The sequence below is a fragment of the Tachypleus tridentatus genome, chromosome 1 (assembly GCF_004210375.1).
Source record: "Tachypleus tridentatus isolate NWPU-2018 chromosome 1, ASM421037v1, whole genome shotgun sequence".
NCBI classification, from domain to species: domain Eukaryota; kingdom Metazoa; phylum Arthropoda; class Merostomata; order Xiphosura; family Limulidae; genus Tachypleus; species Tachypleus tridentatus.
The window spans coordinates 179,552,737-179,568,104 of NC_134825.1; the positions used below are offsets into that span (position 1 = coordinate 179,552,737).

General features: G+C 34.2%; 2 protein-coding genes and 1 long non-coding RNA gene across 12 annotated transcripts in view; 1 reads left to right on the forward strand and 2 right to left on the reverse strand.

The window, feature by feature from the left end:
- The window catches only part of LOC143231689 (anoctamin-9-like), a 368,893-nt gene that overhangs the window by 175,210 nt on the left and 178,315 nt on the right, over positions 1-15,368 (reverse strand). The gene's annotated exons all lie outside the window — the stretch shown is intronic.
- LOC143231704 (uncharacterized) overlaps positions 1-15,368 on the forward strand; it is a 390,747-nt gene that overhangs the window by 148,609 nt on the left and 226,770 nt on the right. The gene's annotated exons all lie outside the window — the stretch shown is intronic.
- The window catches only part of LOC143231650 (uncharacterized), a 28,983-nt gene continuing 14,679 nt past the window's right edge, over positions 1,065-15,368 (reverse strand). For 3 of the 6 annotated variants that reach the window (XM_076466221.1, XM_076466212.1, XM_076466202.1), the window contains exons 4-5: positions 10,007-10,088; positions 1,065-3,405 (exon numbers count right to left, since the gene is read on the reverse strand). In XM_076466221.1, the coding sequence (XP_076322336.1) occupies positions 3,150-3,405; positions 10,007-10,088 (338 nt within the window). In that variant the 3' untranslated portion in view covers positions 1,065-3,149. Of the gene's footprint in view, positions 3,406-8,827; positions 8,960-10,006; positions 10,089-15,368 lie in introns of all 6 variants that reach the window. The other 3 variants (XR_013017102.1, XR_013017104.1, XM_076466230.1) reach the window with 3 other exon arrangements.

Below are 15,368 nucleotides of genomic sequence, written 5' to 3' on the forward strand. Positions count from 1 at the left end.
ATTTGTCTGCTGATGTCGGGAAAATATGGTATGTAGCAGTATATGGTTTCGTGATTTTTTGATTCGTGAAATGTATTTACTCTTGTTGGTTGATTTTGCTTTCTGACTAGGTGTGTACGTATAATGTTTTCTACGGTTTGTGGAGGAAACTTATTGATGTTCATGAAGTATTGTTTTATTTTGTCTAATTCATCGTTAATTTTATCTGATGAGCATAGTTTTATAGCTCTGTTTATTTGATTTCTTTGTATGTTGAGTTTTTGTTTTGTTTCATGTGCTGAGGCCCAAGGAATGTATAGTCCAGTATGGGTGATTTTTCGGTGGATTTCTGTTTTAAATTGTGTGTCGGTTCTTGTAATTTTGAGGTTAAGAAGTGATATTTGATTACTTTCTTCCTGTTCACATGTGAAGTTAATATTGATTCTATGAATCTAACACCTCTTCTTATAATATAGATTCTGGCCCTCTATTTTAGGCCACCTGATTCGACTTGAGAAGCTTTTCTCAACTGATAACATGTTGTGTCAACATTATTTGACCTTTAGAAAGCTTATGATACTACATGGAGGTATGGAATTTAGAGAAACCTCCACTTATGGGGGTTACGAGGTCATCTGCACATTCTTATTAAAAAAATTTTCCATAAACAGGCGATTCCAGTTTGTGTGGATTCGACACTTAGCCGTTGTTTTCTACAGCAATTTTCTACAGACCTCTATATAATTCTCTTACAAATTACATGACACATAGAAAAGAGTAAAATAGTACATTTTAAAAGACTAGTAAGTTTTTATTTACTGATCCAAAGATAGTGTTATGTCTGATAGCTGGCAGTCTGTGTACTGTATCATTATTATACGGTTAATTAGTTTCTTAGTTTGATTATATAGCATATTATATGTAATTGTCTTAACTCCGTAACTTGAAACAGAACCAACCTGTTAAAGTGCAGGAAGCACCGCTAAAAACTGGGTTTCGTTACCTATTGTGGGCAGAGCACAGATAGCCCATTGAATAGATTTGTGCTTTATTCCCAAACAAACCAAACAAACAAGTACAAGATATGTAGGTATGGCAGTCGATTGAAAAGGGTTTGGAAGAAGATGAAACAACAGAAAAACTGTATTTCTCTTATGGTGATGAGGAACCCAAGTGAAGTAAAAATGTATCTTAAGATGGCTAGTATGGGTATTAAAACTCTTTTTGTTATCCTGAAGGCCTAAGAGACCTAAAAAGGTTGAAACATTGTTCTCAAATTTATTGTAATACTCATACCAGCCATCTTGAAATACAGTACACCTCTCTGTGAAGACATAATTATGAGAAATAACTGTCTCGAATGCTATACTACAGAAAATTGGAAACTGGATTCACTGAAAATAATAAAAAATCCTCCCAAGTTTACAAAGTGCATCTTTTAAAAACAATTTTACTTTAAACAGAACAAAAAATCAATGACCATGAAGTTAGAAAAATCATCTTAATTTTAGAATGCAGCCTTACTCTAAAATAGTACCATCTGTGGTACTAGGATATCTCTATTAAGCCTTTTAGTGATCTCTAATCATTTGGGTAAAAAAACCTTTAAAAGTAGACTTATTCTTGAAACACCAGTGAAAACCTTTCTTGTAAATAGATTGGACCACCAAAAGATTGATAATAAGCAAAATACATAATTTCATGATTGTTGAGACAAAATTAAAATTTGCCTACTTATATTATATATTATTATATTACTCATATTATTTTTTATTCATGTTATTGTTACACAAAACTACAACAAAATCGACTGAGCATTTTGAACCACAACATTGACAGATATGCTATATGGAATACTGTGAATGTCCATGACTTACTTAAAAATTAATTATTTTTCAGTGAAAGATGTGTTATGTGGTTATAAGTACATAACAGATGCAAAATTGTTCTGAGTGGACTTATGTAAAACAAGTTTACACAAAACCTTGAGAAATAATTACTTCAAAAGACACAACTCTTTATTTAAAGAGATGTTTTAAACACTTGTTTTACTTGAAAGAGCTGTTTATCTACTGGAATAATTTTATACGTGCCTAGTGGGGGTCATGTCTCACTCTAAACACACATTTTATACGTGCCTAGTGGGGGTCATGTCTCACTCTAAACACACATTTTATACGTGCCTAGTGGGGGTCATGTCTCACTCTAAACACATATTTTATACGTGCCTAGTGGGGGTCATGTCTCACTCTAAACACATATTTTCTCATTGCTGTGCATTAAAAAAATCAACATAGGAGATAATTAAAAACTAGGTATTTAAAATCCACAAATAGAGAAAATAAAAAAATGTAAGCAAATAAAACTGTAGATCTATTGCTGACAGTTTACACAAGCAACAACTCACCATTTTGATTCCACTATAAAATTATTTCAAATGATATTTATTGTGTTACAGGACTCCACTGAGATTTCTGCAAGAAACTGACAATACTTTTAAACTTACTTCCCCATCCTTAATTATGTCACAGTATGAAATTGTCTAAGTTCTTCATTTTTAGCTATCATAAAATCCAGTGTTTTACTAGTATATATATCAATTGGAAACTACAGCTTGTGCATTTCTCGTGTTGTTTTATTGAAAACATCCACAACAAAATTAGGGGATTCTGATGTTGGATATTGTTATTCAAGCCACTGTTGTTCATTATTACTCAAGTTTATTTCCCTGGCAATATGTCAACAGGTGTTTGACACTAGATGATTACCATAACAGATGTTGCTATTCAATATCACATTAGAAATTCTTTCTATTGTCTTTTGTACTTAGCAGAAGTCACAAGTACATATTCAGTATTTATTACCACTACATATATTACTCTTTCACATAGCTATTGCAATTTTAAATAGGTAGTTGTGGTAAATGTTATTGGTAATTGACCATACTGTACCGGTAGACATACACTTCGTCAACAGTAATAAGATACTTCTCTTTCTTACATGACAGAAAGCTTGGTGTGACCTGTATTACACTTAGATTACCTCATGACCGTACTGTACCGGTAGACATACATTTCGGCAACAGTAACAAGATACTTCTCTTTCTCACAGAAGACGTTTGAACCGATTCACATATTTAGATATTAAGAAATTTTCTTGTTCTAAGGTTGTCAGAGAACCGAGTTTTGCTCGTGCTTTGTGAAAATGGAAAACAAAAATATTTTAATGGGTACAGCAACATCGATGTTTGTTTGAAGATTTATGAAAACAAATAAGATTGTAATGTTTGTTGATTTGTTGGTTCTGAGTCGTAAAACTAGCAGACAACACAGCGACAGCGCACGTGAGAAAACACCACGAGCCTGTAGATCTAGTTCTAACGTCTTCTCCTGGAAACCAAATTCTCCGTCCAAGAAAAGACGATCTCTACAAAGACCGATTTAATTGAAGTTATACACGACAATACATAGGTTGTTAACAATATAACGTGATAAGAACATATTTAACATTAACAATATTTGATAGAACTGTTGAACATATAGTATAAGGTTTGTCTGCTGATAAAACTAATGTAAAACATAAATTGTCTAGTTAACAATGATGGCGAACCTATGGCACGCGTGCCAGAGGTGGCACGCAAGGCCACGATTGCTGGCACGTGATAGGATTCCCGCATCTTTGCTAAGAAGTATGTTGAATTTCAGGAAAACTATACTTGGAGTAATAAATTCTGTGCTCTGCGTAAAACACTTGAGAAAATAGAGTGTGGAGGGATCTTGGAAGAAAACGTTGCAAAGAGGTGTGAAAATGAAATTCTTAAAGTGTGGAATTCTTTGCCAATTAATTTTAAGTCAATGAAATTACTTGGAATAGCTCTTCTTACTTTATTTGGATCATCTTACGCTTGTGAGCAGCTGTTTTCAACTTTGAATTTCATCAAATCAGACAGAAGAAACAAGCTTACAGATGAACTGAGTGCTGCTCTCAAATCAACAAGTTATCCGAGTGTTCACAACCGCAGAGATCGCATTGATTTAACAAAATTCAAGACAAAATATACAAATTTTAAGTCAAGGCTATTTACTAGTTTCATTGAAACTTTTGTAATTCGACTTTTTTAAAATTAAAAATACTCATCAAAAAGTCGGTTTTTTATTGGAAAGTAACTGTCATCTGTATGAAAATCCTGGCACATTCGAATAGGCAAAATAATTTTGGGTCACAATTGAGGCACGCAATCTCTAAAAGGTTCGCCATCACTGGTCTAGTACATGAAGCGTAATATTTTAATGGTAAATATTATAAGTGTTTCACAGAGGACGCTAGTGTAGACAATTACTGATAGTGTGTAACAACCAAACAACATCTACTAAATCTTCAGCTCTACAATGTGTATAAAATATTATTTATTTTTGATTAACAGTTTAACACTAAAAATACATCAGAATATTAACAACAAACTATAATGTTTTAAGATAAATAAGCAACACTAGTTTATATGTGACTAACTAGTAACATTAATTTTAAACATCTTAACTTACACTTATTATCAGACATTTTTACCGCGTGAGACATTCAATACCAATAATTGAAGTTGAACTATTAATAAAGATGAACCTTGAACTGTATATGTTTTAAAATGGACTCCTAACCTTGAAGTGTCTCGTTGCTTAAAGTAGATATGTTGTCTGTGGTTAATCACTGCACTCTAACACTGCTATTCATTTTTTATCATTACTTACACAAAATATGATACTAAACGACTTTCTGTTCTTTGTAATTTATATTTTGTTTACAGTTCCAACAGTTCAACTGTACAGGATTCTAGATAGACTAACACTAGAAAAAACATATTGTTATATCACAGTGTAAGAATATGTTTTGTATGTAATAACTGGTGCATAATAATACTGTAGATACTTCTGTATGAGAGATGTTTAATTAAATACCAAATGACTTCCTGTACTTGTTTCTTTGGTTTGTTTTGGAAATAAGCACAATGCTATACAATGGGCTATCTGTGCTACGCCCACCATGGGTACCGAATCCCGGTTTTAAGCGGTGCTTTTTGTACTTTAACACATTGGTTTTATTTCATGTTCCGGCATTAAGATAATCACATGTAACTTGCTATATAACCAAACTCAGAAACTTATTATCCGTATACTAATAACACATTAAACTTGCTACCCATTATAAGACATTACACTGTATTTGGTTCAGTAAATAAAAACTCACAAATCCTTTAAAATGTACTATTTCACACTTATGTATGTCGAATTATATACATGTGGTCAGTGTCTGAAGAAACGTTTCCATGTGTAATGTGTAAACTATTTTCAGTTCCTACTCTAGGTCCTTCAGCGATAAACTGCAAACAACAACGTTTGTTAAAAATCTGTTTGTTTTGTAAATACTTTATTAACTTCTAGAACAGGGGTGTGCAACAGGCGGCCCGCGGGCCACAACCCGGCCCGCCAAGCCATTTAGTGTGGCCCTAGTTGTTGTAATCTAACCATGTGGCCTGATCTGTAATCCAACGCAAATGGAATATTTTTAAAAGCATCGATCCTACGGGATTCCCAGGCTTCGACTCGACAAACTTCTAAAATTATCTTTGCTAGAGAGGAGCAGGCCGAATTCGATTGGTCGGCCTCCTTAGGGCATGAATAGGTGACGTGCACTAGCACTATTGTCTACGACTCAACGTCATGTCCTGAACCTCGCCTTCGCCCGCTGGCGACAATTTTCCCTAACCTCTGCTGTCCGTCATTCATTATTGGTGAAAATTTTATTACCTTTTACAGTTACTACAAGAGATTGAAGGTAAATTGATTATTATTTAGCATATTGTTGTGACTTTACTGAATTTATTAAAATTTTTGCTTTCAGATGCATCTGATTCTATGTACAGTGTGACCTCGTTATTCGCGGGGTTACGTTCTTTACCCTCCCGCGAATAGCGAAAACCGCGAATATTGGACGCAGTTTTAAAACGTATATGTATGCGATTATATACTATATGAAATGCTTCCCAAACACTAATGATACTTATACTCATTGATGCAGTAATAATGTAGCAATATTGCATACTGTTATGTATTTCACTAAATTGTACCGTGCGTTACCGGGCTGTGCTTTGCCGTTTGCGTTGTTGGGGAAGCTGAGGCAGTCAGCCAATAGCAGTCCAATCTTGTTTGGTGAAGACGACAATTGATAAAACGGCTTGATTGAGTAAATACAACAGAAATCTCCTCGAAAAGCCCTTTCAGTCTCTGTGACCTACAAAACGCAGTTCGCGCATAACCCGCGAATATGCGGGGCCGCGAATGGCGAACCGCGAATAGGCGAGGTCACACTGTATTTTGCTATTCTCAATTAATTTAAGTACCGGAAGACTATGATCGGATGCCAATTTAGAAACATGTGTTTCTGTCCATAAGAGGTTCCATGTGTAAATAAATTCTATGTTTTTTCTACTTTGCTATTTTCGTGAGAATAATTTTTGTTTTGATTTCAGGGCTAGTAAAATGTCAGCAGTTAAGAAACGAAAAATTGATGATGAGGGAAGGTTATTCAACAGTGAATGGTGCACAAAATATCTTGTTGTCCCACATAATCAAGGTGTTGTCTGCCTCGTCTGTCAAACTACAATTGCAGTCATGAAAGAGTACAATATTAAGCGACATTACGCAACTAAGCACTCCTCCCAGTTTGATGAAATTGTTGGTCAGGCACGAAAGGACAAAATTGAACATTTAAAACATCCATTGAAAAGCAACAAGGTGTTTTCCACTTTCAAGAAAAATTCAGAACTGGTGACAAAACTGAGTTTTAAGCTTTGTGAATGTATGGCAGAAAAGGGAAAGCCTTTCAGTGATGGAGAATTTATTAAAAATTGTTTAACAATATTCACAGAATATGCATGTCCAGAGAAAAATATTTGGTGGAGCAAACTAGCCTTTCCCGCTTTACTGTCTCACGCAGGACAAAAGATCTTTCAGAGGACATCAAAGAAACTTTGAAAGAGAGATTGAATTCGTGTGAAGCTTTCAGTCTGGCTTTGATGAAAGCACTGATATCAATGACACATCCCAACTTGTCATTTTCATCAGAGCTGTTACTGCAGGCTTTGATGTTTTCGAAGAGTTTTAGATATGGCAAGCCTTTCCTCCACAACCACAGGACAGGATATTTGTGAACAAGTGCTTAAGGTTGTAGAAAAGTTTGAACTGAATCCTTATAAATTATGTGGTGTTACAACAGATGGTGCTCCTTCCATGACAGGTAGGACAAATGGATTCACCAAGAAATGTCTAACTGCAATTGGAGCACAAGACGTAGTTGTAAGCCATTGCATTATTCACCAAGAGAGCTTGTGCACCAAAGTTCTGGATTTTGCAGAAGTCATGAAAAATGTCGTCCAATGCGTAAACTATATTCGAACACGAGGATTAAATCATCGACAATTTAAAACTTTTTTAGATGAGCTGGACAGTGAGTATTCAGATGTTTTGTACTTCTCTGCTGTACGTTGGCTTAGTAGAGCTGCTACTTTGAAGATATTCTGGAATCTGCGAGAGGAGATTAAGTTCTTCATGGAGAGCAAACGTCAGAATGTGGACTTCTTGAGCAATGAGAACTGGCTGAATGACTTAGCATTCCTCACAGACATTACACAGCATCTGTCTGATTTAAACTTAAAACTACAAGGGAAAAGTCAACTTGTGAAGAAGTTGTTTGAGCATATTTGTGCTTTTGAGAAGAAATTGGAACTTTTCCAGGTTCAGTTGAGAAGAGCCATATTGACCCATTTTACATGTCTTGCAACCAGGAAACTGGAATTTCCTAATCTGGATTGCACCAAATATGGAACCAGTGTACAAAAGCTGCGTGATGAGTTTGCAAACAGATTTCCAGATTTCAGACAAACTGAAATTAGATTGAAATTGTTCGCTCAACCTTTGATTTGGCAGTGGAAGACAGTCCTGATGATTGCCAAATGGAACTCATTGAACTGCAGGCTGACATGGACACTAAAAGGAAATTCTCTGAAAACAGTTTGCTAGACTTTTACAAACTCTGTGTACGTGAAAAGTTTCCCAATTTGTCCCGTCATGCACAAAGAATTGCCTCCCTTTTTTGGTAGCACCTACTGCTGTGAGCAATTTTTCTCCAAAATGAAGCTCATCAAAACCAAATGTAGAAGTCAGCTGACTGATGAACATTTGACCAGTCAGTTAAGAGTGGCAACCACTTCTGTCAAAGCTGATATTGACAAGCTCTGCAAGGACTCTAAATTTCAAGTGTCGCACTAAAATGATCACTCATGCAAAAATATAAAATATTATTGCTTGCATTTTGAGATTTTTTAATTTATTGTGCATGTACACGAATAAGCTTGTTTTTTAAGTGGCCCCGCTTGATTGATGAAGTTGGTTATATGGCCCACCGACGAAAAATGTTGCACACCCCTGGTATAAGGTAAGCAACGGAGAATCACTTTAATGTGTTTTTGCAGATAATTTTTTATGTACTTTTAGTGACGCTACGGAAAGTTGAAATTTAATATAAGATACTGTTCTAGAAACAAAGTAGATTGGTTTAAAGATTAACAATAGATTTTACTGACAAACTCGTTAAATAACGTAACTGTTAAATATGACTATTTTTTGTGACGTGTTCTGTAACATTAACGGTTGATCTTGATATTGACGTAATTTTAACAGTTTTATGAATATAATGTTTATTAGCTAGGCTTCACAAGTAGATAAACAGTGACGATTAAAAAATCATTATAAAATATTATAGGTGATATATATTCTAATGACGTTACTTTGTTTACTACCTGAACTAGAAGGGAATTTCCAAGATGACATCGCATGTGCAACAAATTTTGTTCATTGTGATGTTCCTCCTTCATATTGTTGTCGTAGTGGTAATGGAGTTGGAGTTGGAGGTGGAATCTTTAACTGGAACCCTGTGGTTTAAAGCGTAGAAGGAAGCGATATATTCTGAGGATATTTTAGTATCCATATGTAATTTTGTTATCAATAAAATAAATAATTCTTGTTTTTGCTTGTTGTTAAACACAAAGCTAAGATCTATCTTAGTTCAAAACACTCAGGGAATCGAAACCCGGAATTTAGTAATATAAGTTCTCCACCTTACCAGTTGCTCAACGGAAAGTGTGTGTGTGTGGCTAGAATATTAATACTGTTAATATTCTAAGTAACAGTATTCTATTAATAAGCTTTGTGTTGAGTTAAATGAATCAAAACTAAGGACTGGGTTAAAACAGGAAATCAACACCTCTGATATTTATTTGTTATAACCAGAAACAAGCCAAGACAGATGTAAAAATGATATACAAATTGAAAAAATGTGTAGAGACTAAAATGTGGGATATAAAATGTACTCTATATTTTGGAGGTGACTGAGGAACCTTACATCTGTCATTCTTATCCTGCATTCACCAGTCTCGCATAAAGTAATAAAATAAAATAATAGTAATAGAGATTAAAATAATATAAACTAGAAGAATGAGATGTCGGTGTTCAAACGACATATTACATATTAAGAATGGTTAAATATCACATTTTGTAACACATTTGTAATTAGTTTGTTGGTTCGGTTATGTAATAGTTTATATTAGTTGTCTTCCACGTACGTTGAAAGGTATTAAATCAATAATTACACAAATAATGAAATTTAACGTGTCAAATCAAGATAGTTTTATCTGGAAGTTTTTAACATGTTTCGGTTAATATTTTTGGAAACTTTCCAATAATTTGGTAAAAATTTCACATGTTCTAAAATATAGACAATATTCGAATGTTTGGATACACGTCGTTGTTATAAACTTACCTTCATTAAATATTATGTTACAAACCTCCGTTAATAACAAGAAATAAACATTGTGGCAGTTTCTTAAACGATACAGACAAACGTAACTTATAATTGGTATTTCTATCATACCATTTAAACTGTTTGTATGAATTCAGTGTTAAAGAATTCATTCTCTCACCTGGAGTTGATTCCAACAGTGTTGTAAACATCAAAAGTATAATAATTGTTGTAGTCTTCATTTCTCCGATCTGTTAAAATCACTATTAATACAGTTAGAGAAATGTGACTTTTAACAAAGCCTAAAATAAAAGATCGACACTTAGTACAGCACATGAATTATATATCTTACTAGCTTCAGATATATTAGAACAGAAGTACTTTTTATGAACGGAAGTAGAGTTACAGAAGAAACAAGTTCCCGATTTATCACAGGAACACTAAAACCATTGCAATAACTGGACAACATCTAATGAAAGATTTCTATATGATAAAAGTTACATTTTGTAAATACCGTTTAACAACAAAAATAATTTTATATCGATTTTTTTCTTTTCTTGGAGGTTTCTCGAACTTAATAAAGCATGAAAGTAAAAACTTCTTTATTAAAGAAAGTTTATATCTAAGAACAATACCAGATCGATCAACCAAAACACACAGAATTAAAGTTTAACAATGAATAGAAAAACGTTGAAGTTATCATGCCTGTGGTAAAATATTGACTTATAAAATGAAAACAAAATATTAGTTTGTGTTAACATGATAAAAATAATTATTCATATAAGTATTTAAGATCTGTACTTTGTTTAATATTAATTATAATTACTATTATAAAGAAATACTCTCAAACATGATATAAAAATTATATTACCAAGGAGTGTTCAATTATTAGGTACTTCAACCACGTTTTATCGGAGGGTAAATATACAGTTAGACTATGGTCCTGATACTCAGCTTATATAGTCGTATTTTTAATGAGATGCACAGTTCTGAGAACATCACAACCAATCAGAATGATTCCATTAACAGTTGACGTCAAGTGTCAAATTACAATATTATAGAGACATGTAGAGAGACAGATTGAACCAATAGGAAGCTGTGAGTGATTATTTGTTATTTATATGTGATTCATTTCTGTTAAAGTGGCTCATGTAGTGGTGGAAAGACTTTAAAACTGTAAGTGGTAATGAAGTTGTGTGATTAGGGTAGAATGGATAGTAACATCTAAGTAGTTGTGTTTCATGGATATTCACAAATGGTTTATATATCAATAAATCGTGTGAAACACACGTAGCTATTGTAACATTAGAACAAACGAGTCTCGATGTGTGATATTATAGACAAAACGTAGTTATTTTAACTTTAGAACACACAGGTGTCTATAAAGACATTTATTTAACCATAAGTATACATAGGTTGACAACAATATAACGTGATAAGAACATATTTAACATCAACAATATGTGATAGAACTGTTGAACATAATATCTCTGTAATGATCAAACTAGTGTATAATAAAAATAGGTCAGCAGTCGCTTGTTTCTTTTGGAATTTCGCGCAAAGCTACACGAGGGTTATCTGTGCTATCCGTCCCTAATTAAGTATTATAAGACTAAGGGAAGACAGCTAGTTATCACCCACCACCACCAACTCTTAGGTTGTTCTTTTAACAACGAGTAGTGGGATTGATCGTCACTGTATAACGCCCCTGCGGCTGAAAGGGCGAGCACATTTGGTGTGACGGGATTCGACCCTCAGATTACGAGTCTTAACCACCTGGCCATGCCGGGCCTTTTTTTAATTCATGAAGCTAAATTCTAAAACGGCTGACTCAACACCTTCACACAGCTCCCTAGAGTACAGCATAAGTTTAAGTAGTTACACAACAGAAACACCATTGTGACTTTGTTCTTATAACAAACAAAGTGTTCAGATATTTATACTGTTCTGTCACAGTAACAAAACATTTTTTCGTATATCTTTATTGATACGAAACAAGAAAATCTTCACAAGCAGTGAATATTAAAATATACAATAGTACTTATAATATGAACCATGATGAGCATCTAAATTTAACATTTACCAAAAATAAAACTTTTATGACACTTTTTGTTCCTACTGATAATTTAGTTTTAATAACTGATTGAATCAGTTATTGAATCACTTGTTATTTCTGTTTTCACATAATGATAAAAATTCCGAATAAAATATTTTACTAGAAATTGCTTTTGAAATGTTTTATAGAAATATAACAATTGTTGTAAATATTGTACAAGCCTCTAGAATTTATCATCTTGGAAACTTAAAGCGTTAAAACTTCTCAGGTTAACTTCAAAAATTGCTTTTTAAAAGGTAGAGGGCAGTACGAAAATTGAAGTGTCATTCGATTATTTAAAAACCTTAAACAAGAAAAAAAACGATACATTATTAATTACTGTTTTTGTTTCTATAATTGCGCCATTTGTAAGAGTCTTAGTGCACTAATATGTTTTTTTTTGCATTTGTTAATTTCCTACGAAGCTAGCTGTCTCTACTTTTGAAATCTTAGACAGCTTGTAAAAAACCACCTATCTTCCTAACTGTCGGAATATACCGGGTTTAGTCCAACTGTCAGACATTCATAACCTGATGTAATGATACAAGAACAAAGGTGTAGACTTTTCTTCCACCACCGACAAAATTACACCTGATGGGTCTGTGAGTGGGTGTGTGTTTTCTAAAGATCGGGTTACCTTCTGAGCCCACCAAGGGGAATCGAACCCCTGATGTTAACGTTATAAATCGGTAAACATACATATTAGCGGGGGGCAATATATTATCTGCGCTACACACTCTGCGGGGGGAAATTTCCATTAAAGAAATGTTTTGTACATTAATTTCTAGACCTCCCCCTTCATGTTTCTCTACACATTTGTCAAACACCATTAATGTCTGTTTACAAGGAATTCATGAGAGACATCATGAGAAATCAAAATATATGGAAGTCCGAAAAGTTGCATCCTGTGTCTATGATGAGTATATTATTAATTCCTATTTGAACTTTTACATCACGATATAGCAGACAGGATAACACAGACGTTTGTAGCTCAAGGTATTATATGGTGTTTAACAGACAGGATAACACAGACGTTTGTAGCTGAAGGTATTATATGGTGTTTAACAGACAGGATAACACAGACGTTTGTAGCTGAAGGTATTATATGGTGTTTAACAGACAGGATAACACAAACGTTTGTAGCTGAAGGTATCATATGGTGTTTAATAGACAGGATAACACAGACGTTTGTAGCTGAAGGTATTATATGGTGTTTAACAGACAGGATAACACAGACGTTTGTAGCTGAAGGTATCATATGGTGTTTAACAGACAGGATAACACAGACGTTTGTAGCTGAAGGTATTATATGGTGTTTAACAGACAGGATAACACAAACGTTTGTAGCTGAAGGTATTATATGGTGTTTAACAGACAGGATAACACAGACGTTTGTAGCTGAAGGTATTATATGGTGTTTAACAGACAGGATAACACAGACGTTTGTAGCTGAAGGTATTATATGGTGTTTAACAGACAGAATAACACAGACGTTTGTAGCTGAAGTTATGATATGGTGTTTAACAGACAGGATAACACAGACGTTTGTAGCTGAAGGTATTATATGGTGTTTAACAGATAGGATAACACAGACGTTTGTAGCTGAAGGTATTATATGGTGTTTAACAGACAGGATAACACAGACGTTTGTAGCTGAAGTTATGATATGGTGTTTAACAGACAGGATAACACAGACGTTTGTAGCTGAAGGTATTATATGGTGTTTAACAGACAGGATAACACAGACGTTTGTAGCTGAAGGTATTATATGGTGTTTAACAGACAGGATAACACAGACGTTTGTAGCTGAAGGTATTATATGGTGTTTAACAGATAGGATAACACAGACGTTTGTAGCTGAAGGTATTATATGGTGTTTAACAGACAGGATAACACAGACGTTTGTAGCTGAAGGTATTATATGGTGTTTAACAGACAGGATAACACAGACGTTTGTAGCTGAAGGTATTATATGGTGTTTAACAGACAGGATAACACAGACGTTTGTAGCTGAAGGTATTATATGGTGTTTAACAGACAGGATAACACAGACGTTTGTAGCTGAAGGTATTATATGGTGTTTAACAGATAGGATAACACAGACGTTTGTAGCTGAAGGTATTATATGGTGTTTAACAGACAGGATAACACAGACGTTTGTAGCTGAAGGTATTATATGGTGTTTAACAGACAGGATAACACAGACGTTTGTAGCTGAAGGTATTATATGGTGTTTAACAGACAGGATAACACAGACGTTTGTAGCTGAAGGTATTATATGGTGTTTAACAGACAGGATAACACAGACGTTTGTAGCTGAAGGTATTATATGGTGTTTAACAGACAGAATAACACAGACGTTTGTAGCTGAAGTTATGATATGGTGTTTAACAGACAGGATAACACAGACGTTTGTAGCTGAAGGTATTATATGGTGTTTAACAGACAGGATAACACAGACGTTTGTAGCTGAAGGTATTATATGGTGTTTAACAGACAGGATAACACAGACGTTTGTAGATGAAGTTATGATATGGTGTTTAACAGACAAGATAACACAGACGTTTGTAGCTGAAGGTATTATATGGTGTTTAACAGACAGGATAACACAGACGTTTGTAGCTGAAGGTATTATATGGTGTTTAACAGACAGGATAACACAGACGTTTGTAGCTGAAGGTATCATATGGTGTTTAATAGACAGGATAACACAGACGTTTGTAGCTGAAGGTATTATATGGTGTTTAACAGACAGGATAACACAGACGTTTGTAGCTGAAGGTATTATATGGTGTTTAACAGACAGGATAACACAAACGTTTGTAGCTGAAGGTATTATATGGTGTTTAACAGACAGGATAACACAGACGTTTGTAGCTGAAGGTATTATATGGTGTTTAACAGACAGGATAACACAGACGTTTGTAGCTGAAGGTATTATATGGTGTTTAACAGACAGGATAACACAGACGTTTGTAGCTGAAGGTATTATATGGTGTTTAACAGACAGGATAACACAAACGTTTGTAGCTGAAGGTATTATATGGTGTTTAACAGACAAGATAACACAGACGTTTGTAGCTGAAGGTATTATATGGTGTTTAACAGACAGGATAACACAGACGTTTGTAGCTGAAGGTATCATATGGTGTTTAATAGACAGGATAACACAGACGTTTGTAGCTGAAGGTATTATATGGTGTTTAACAGACAGGATAACACAAACGTTTGTAGCTGAAGGTATTATATGGTGTTTAACAGACAAGATAACACAGACGTTTGTAGCTGAAGGTATTATATGGTGTTTAACAGACAGGATAACACAGACGTTTGTAGCTGAAGGTATCATATGGTGTTTAATAGACAGGATAACACAGACGTTTGTAGCTGAAGGTATTATATGGTGTTTAACAGACAGAATAACACAGACGTTTGTAGCTGAAGTTAT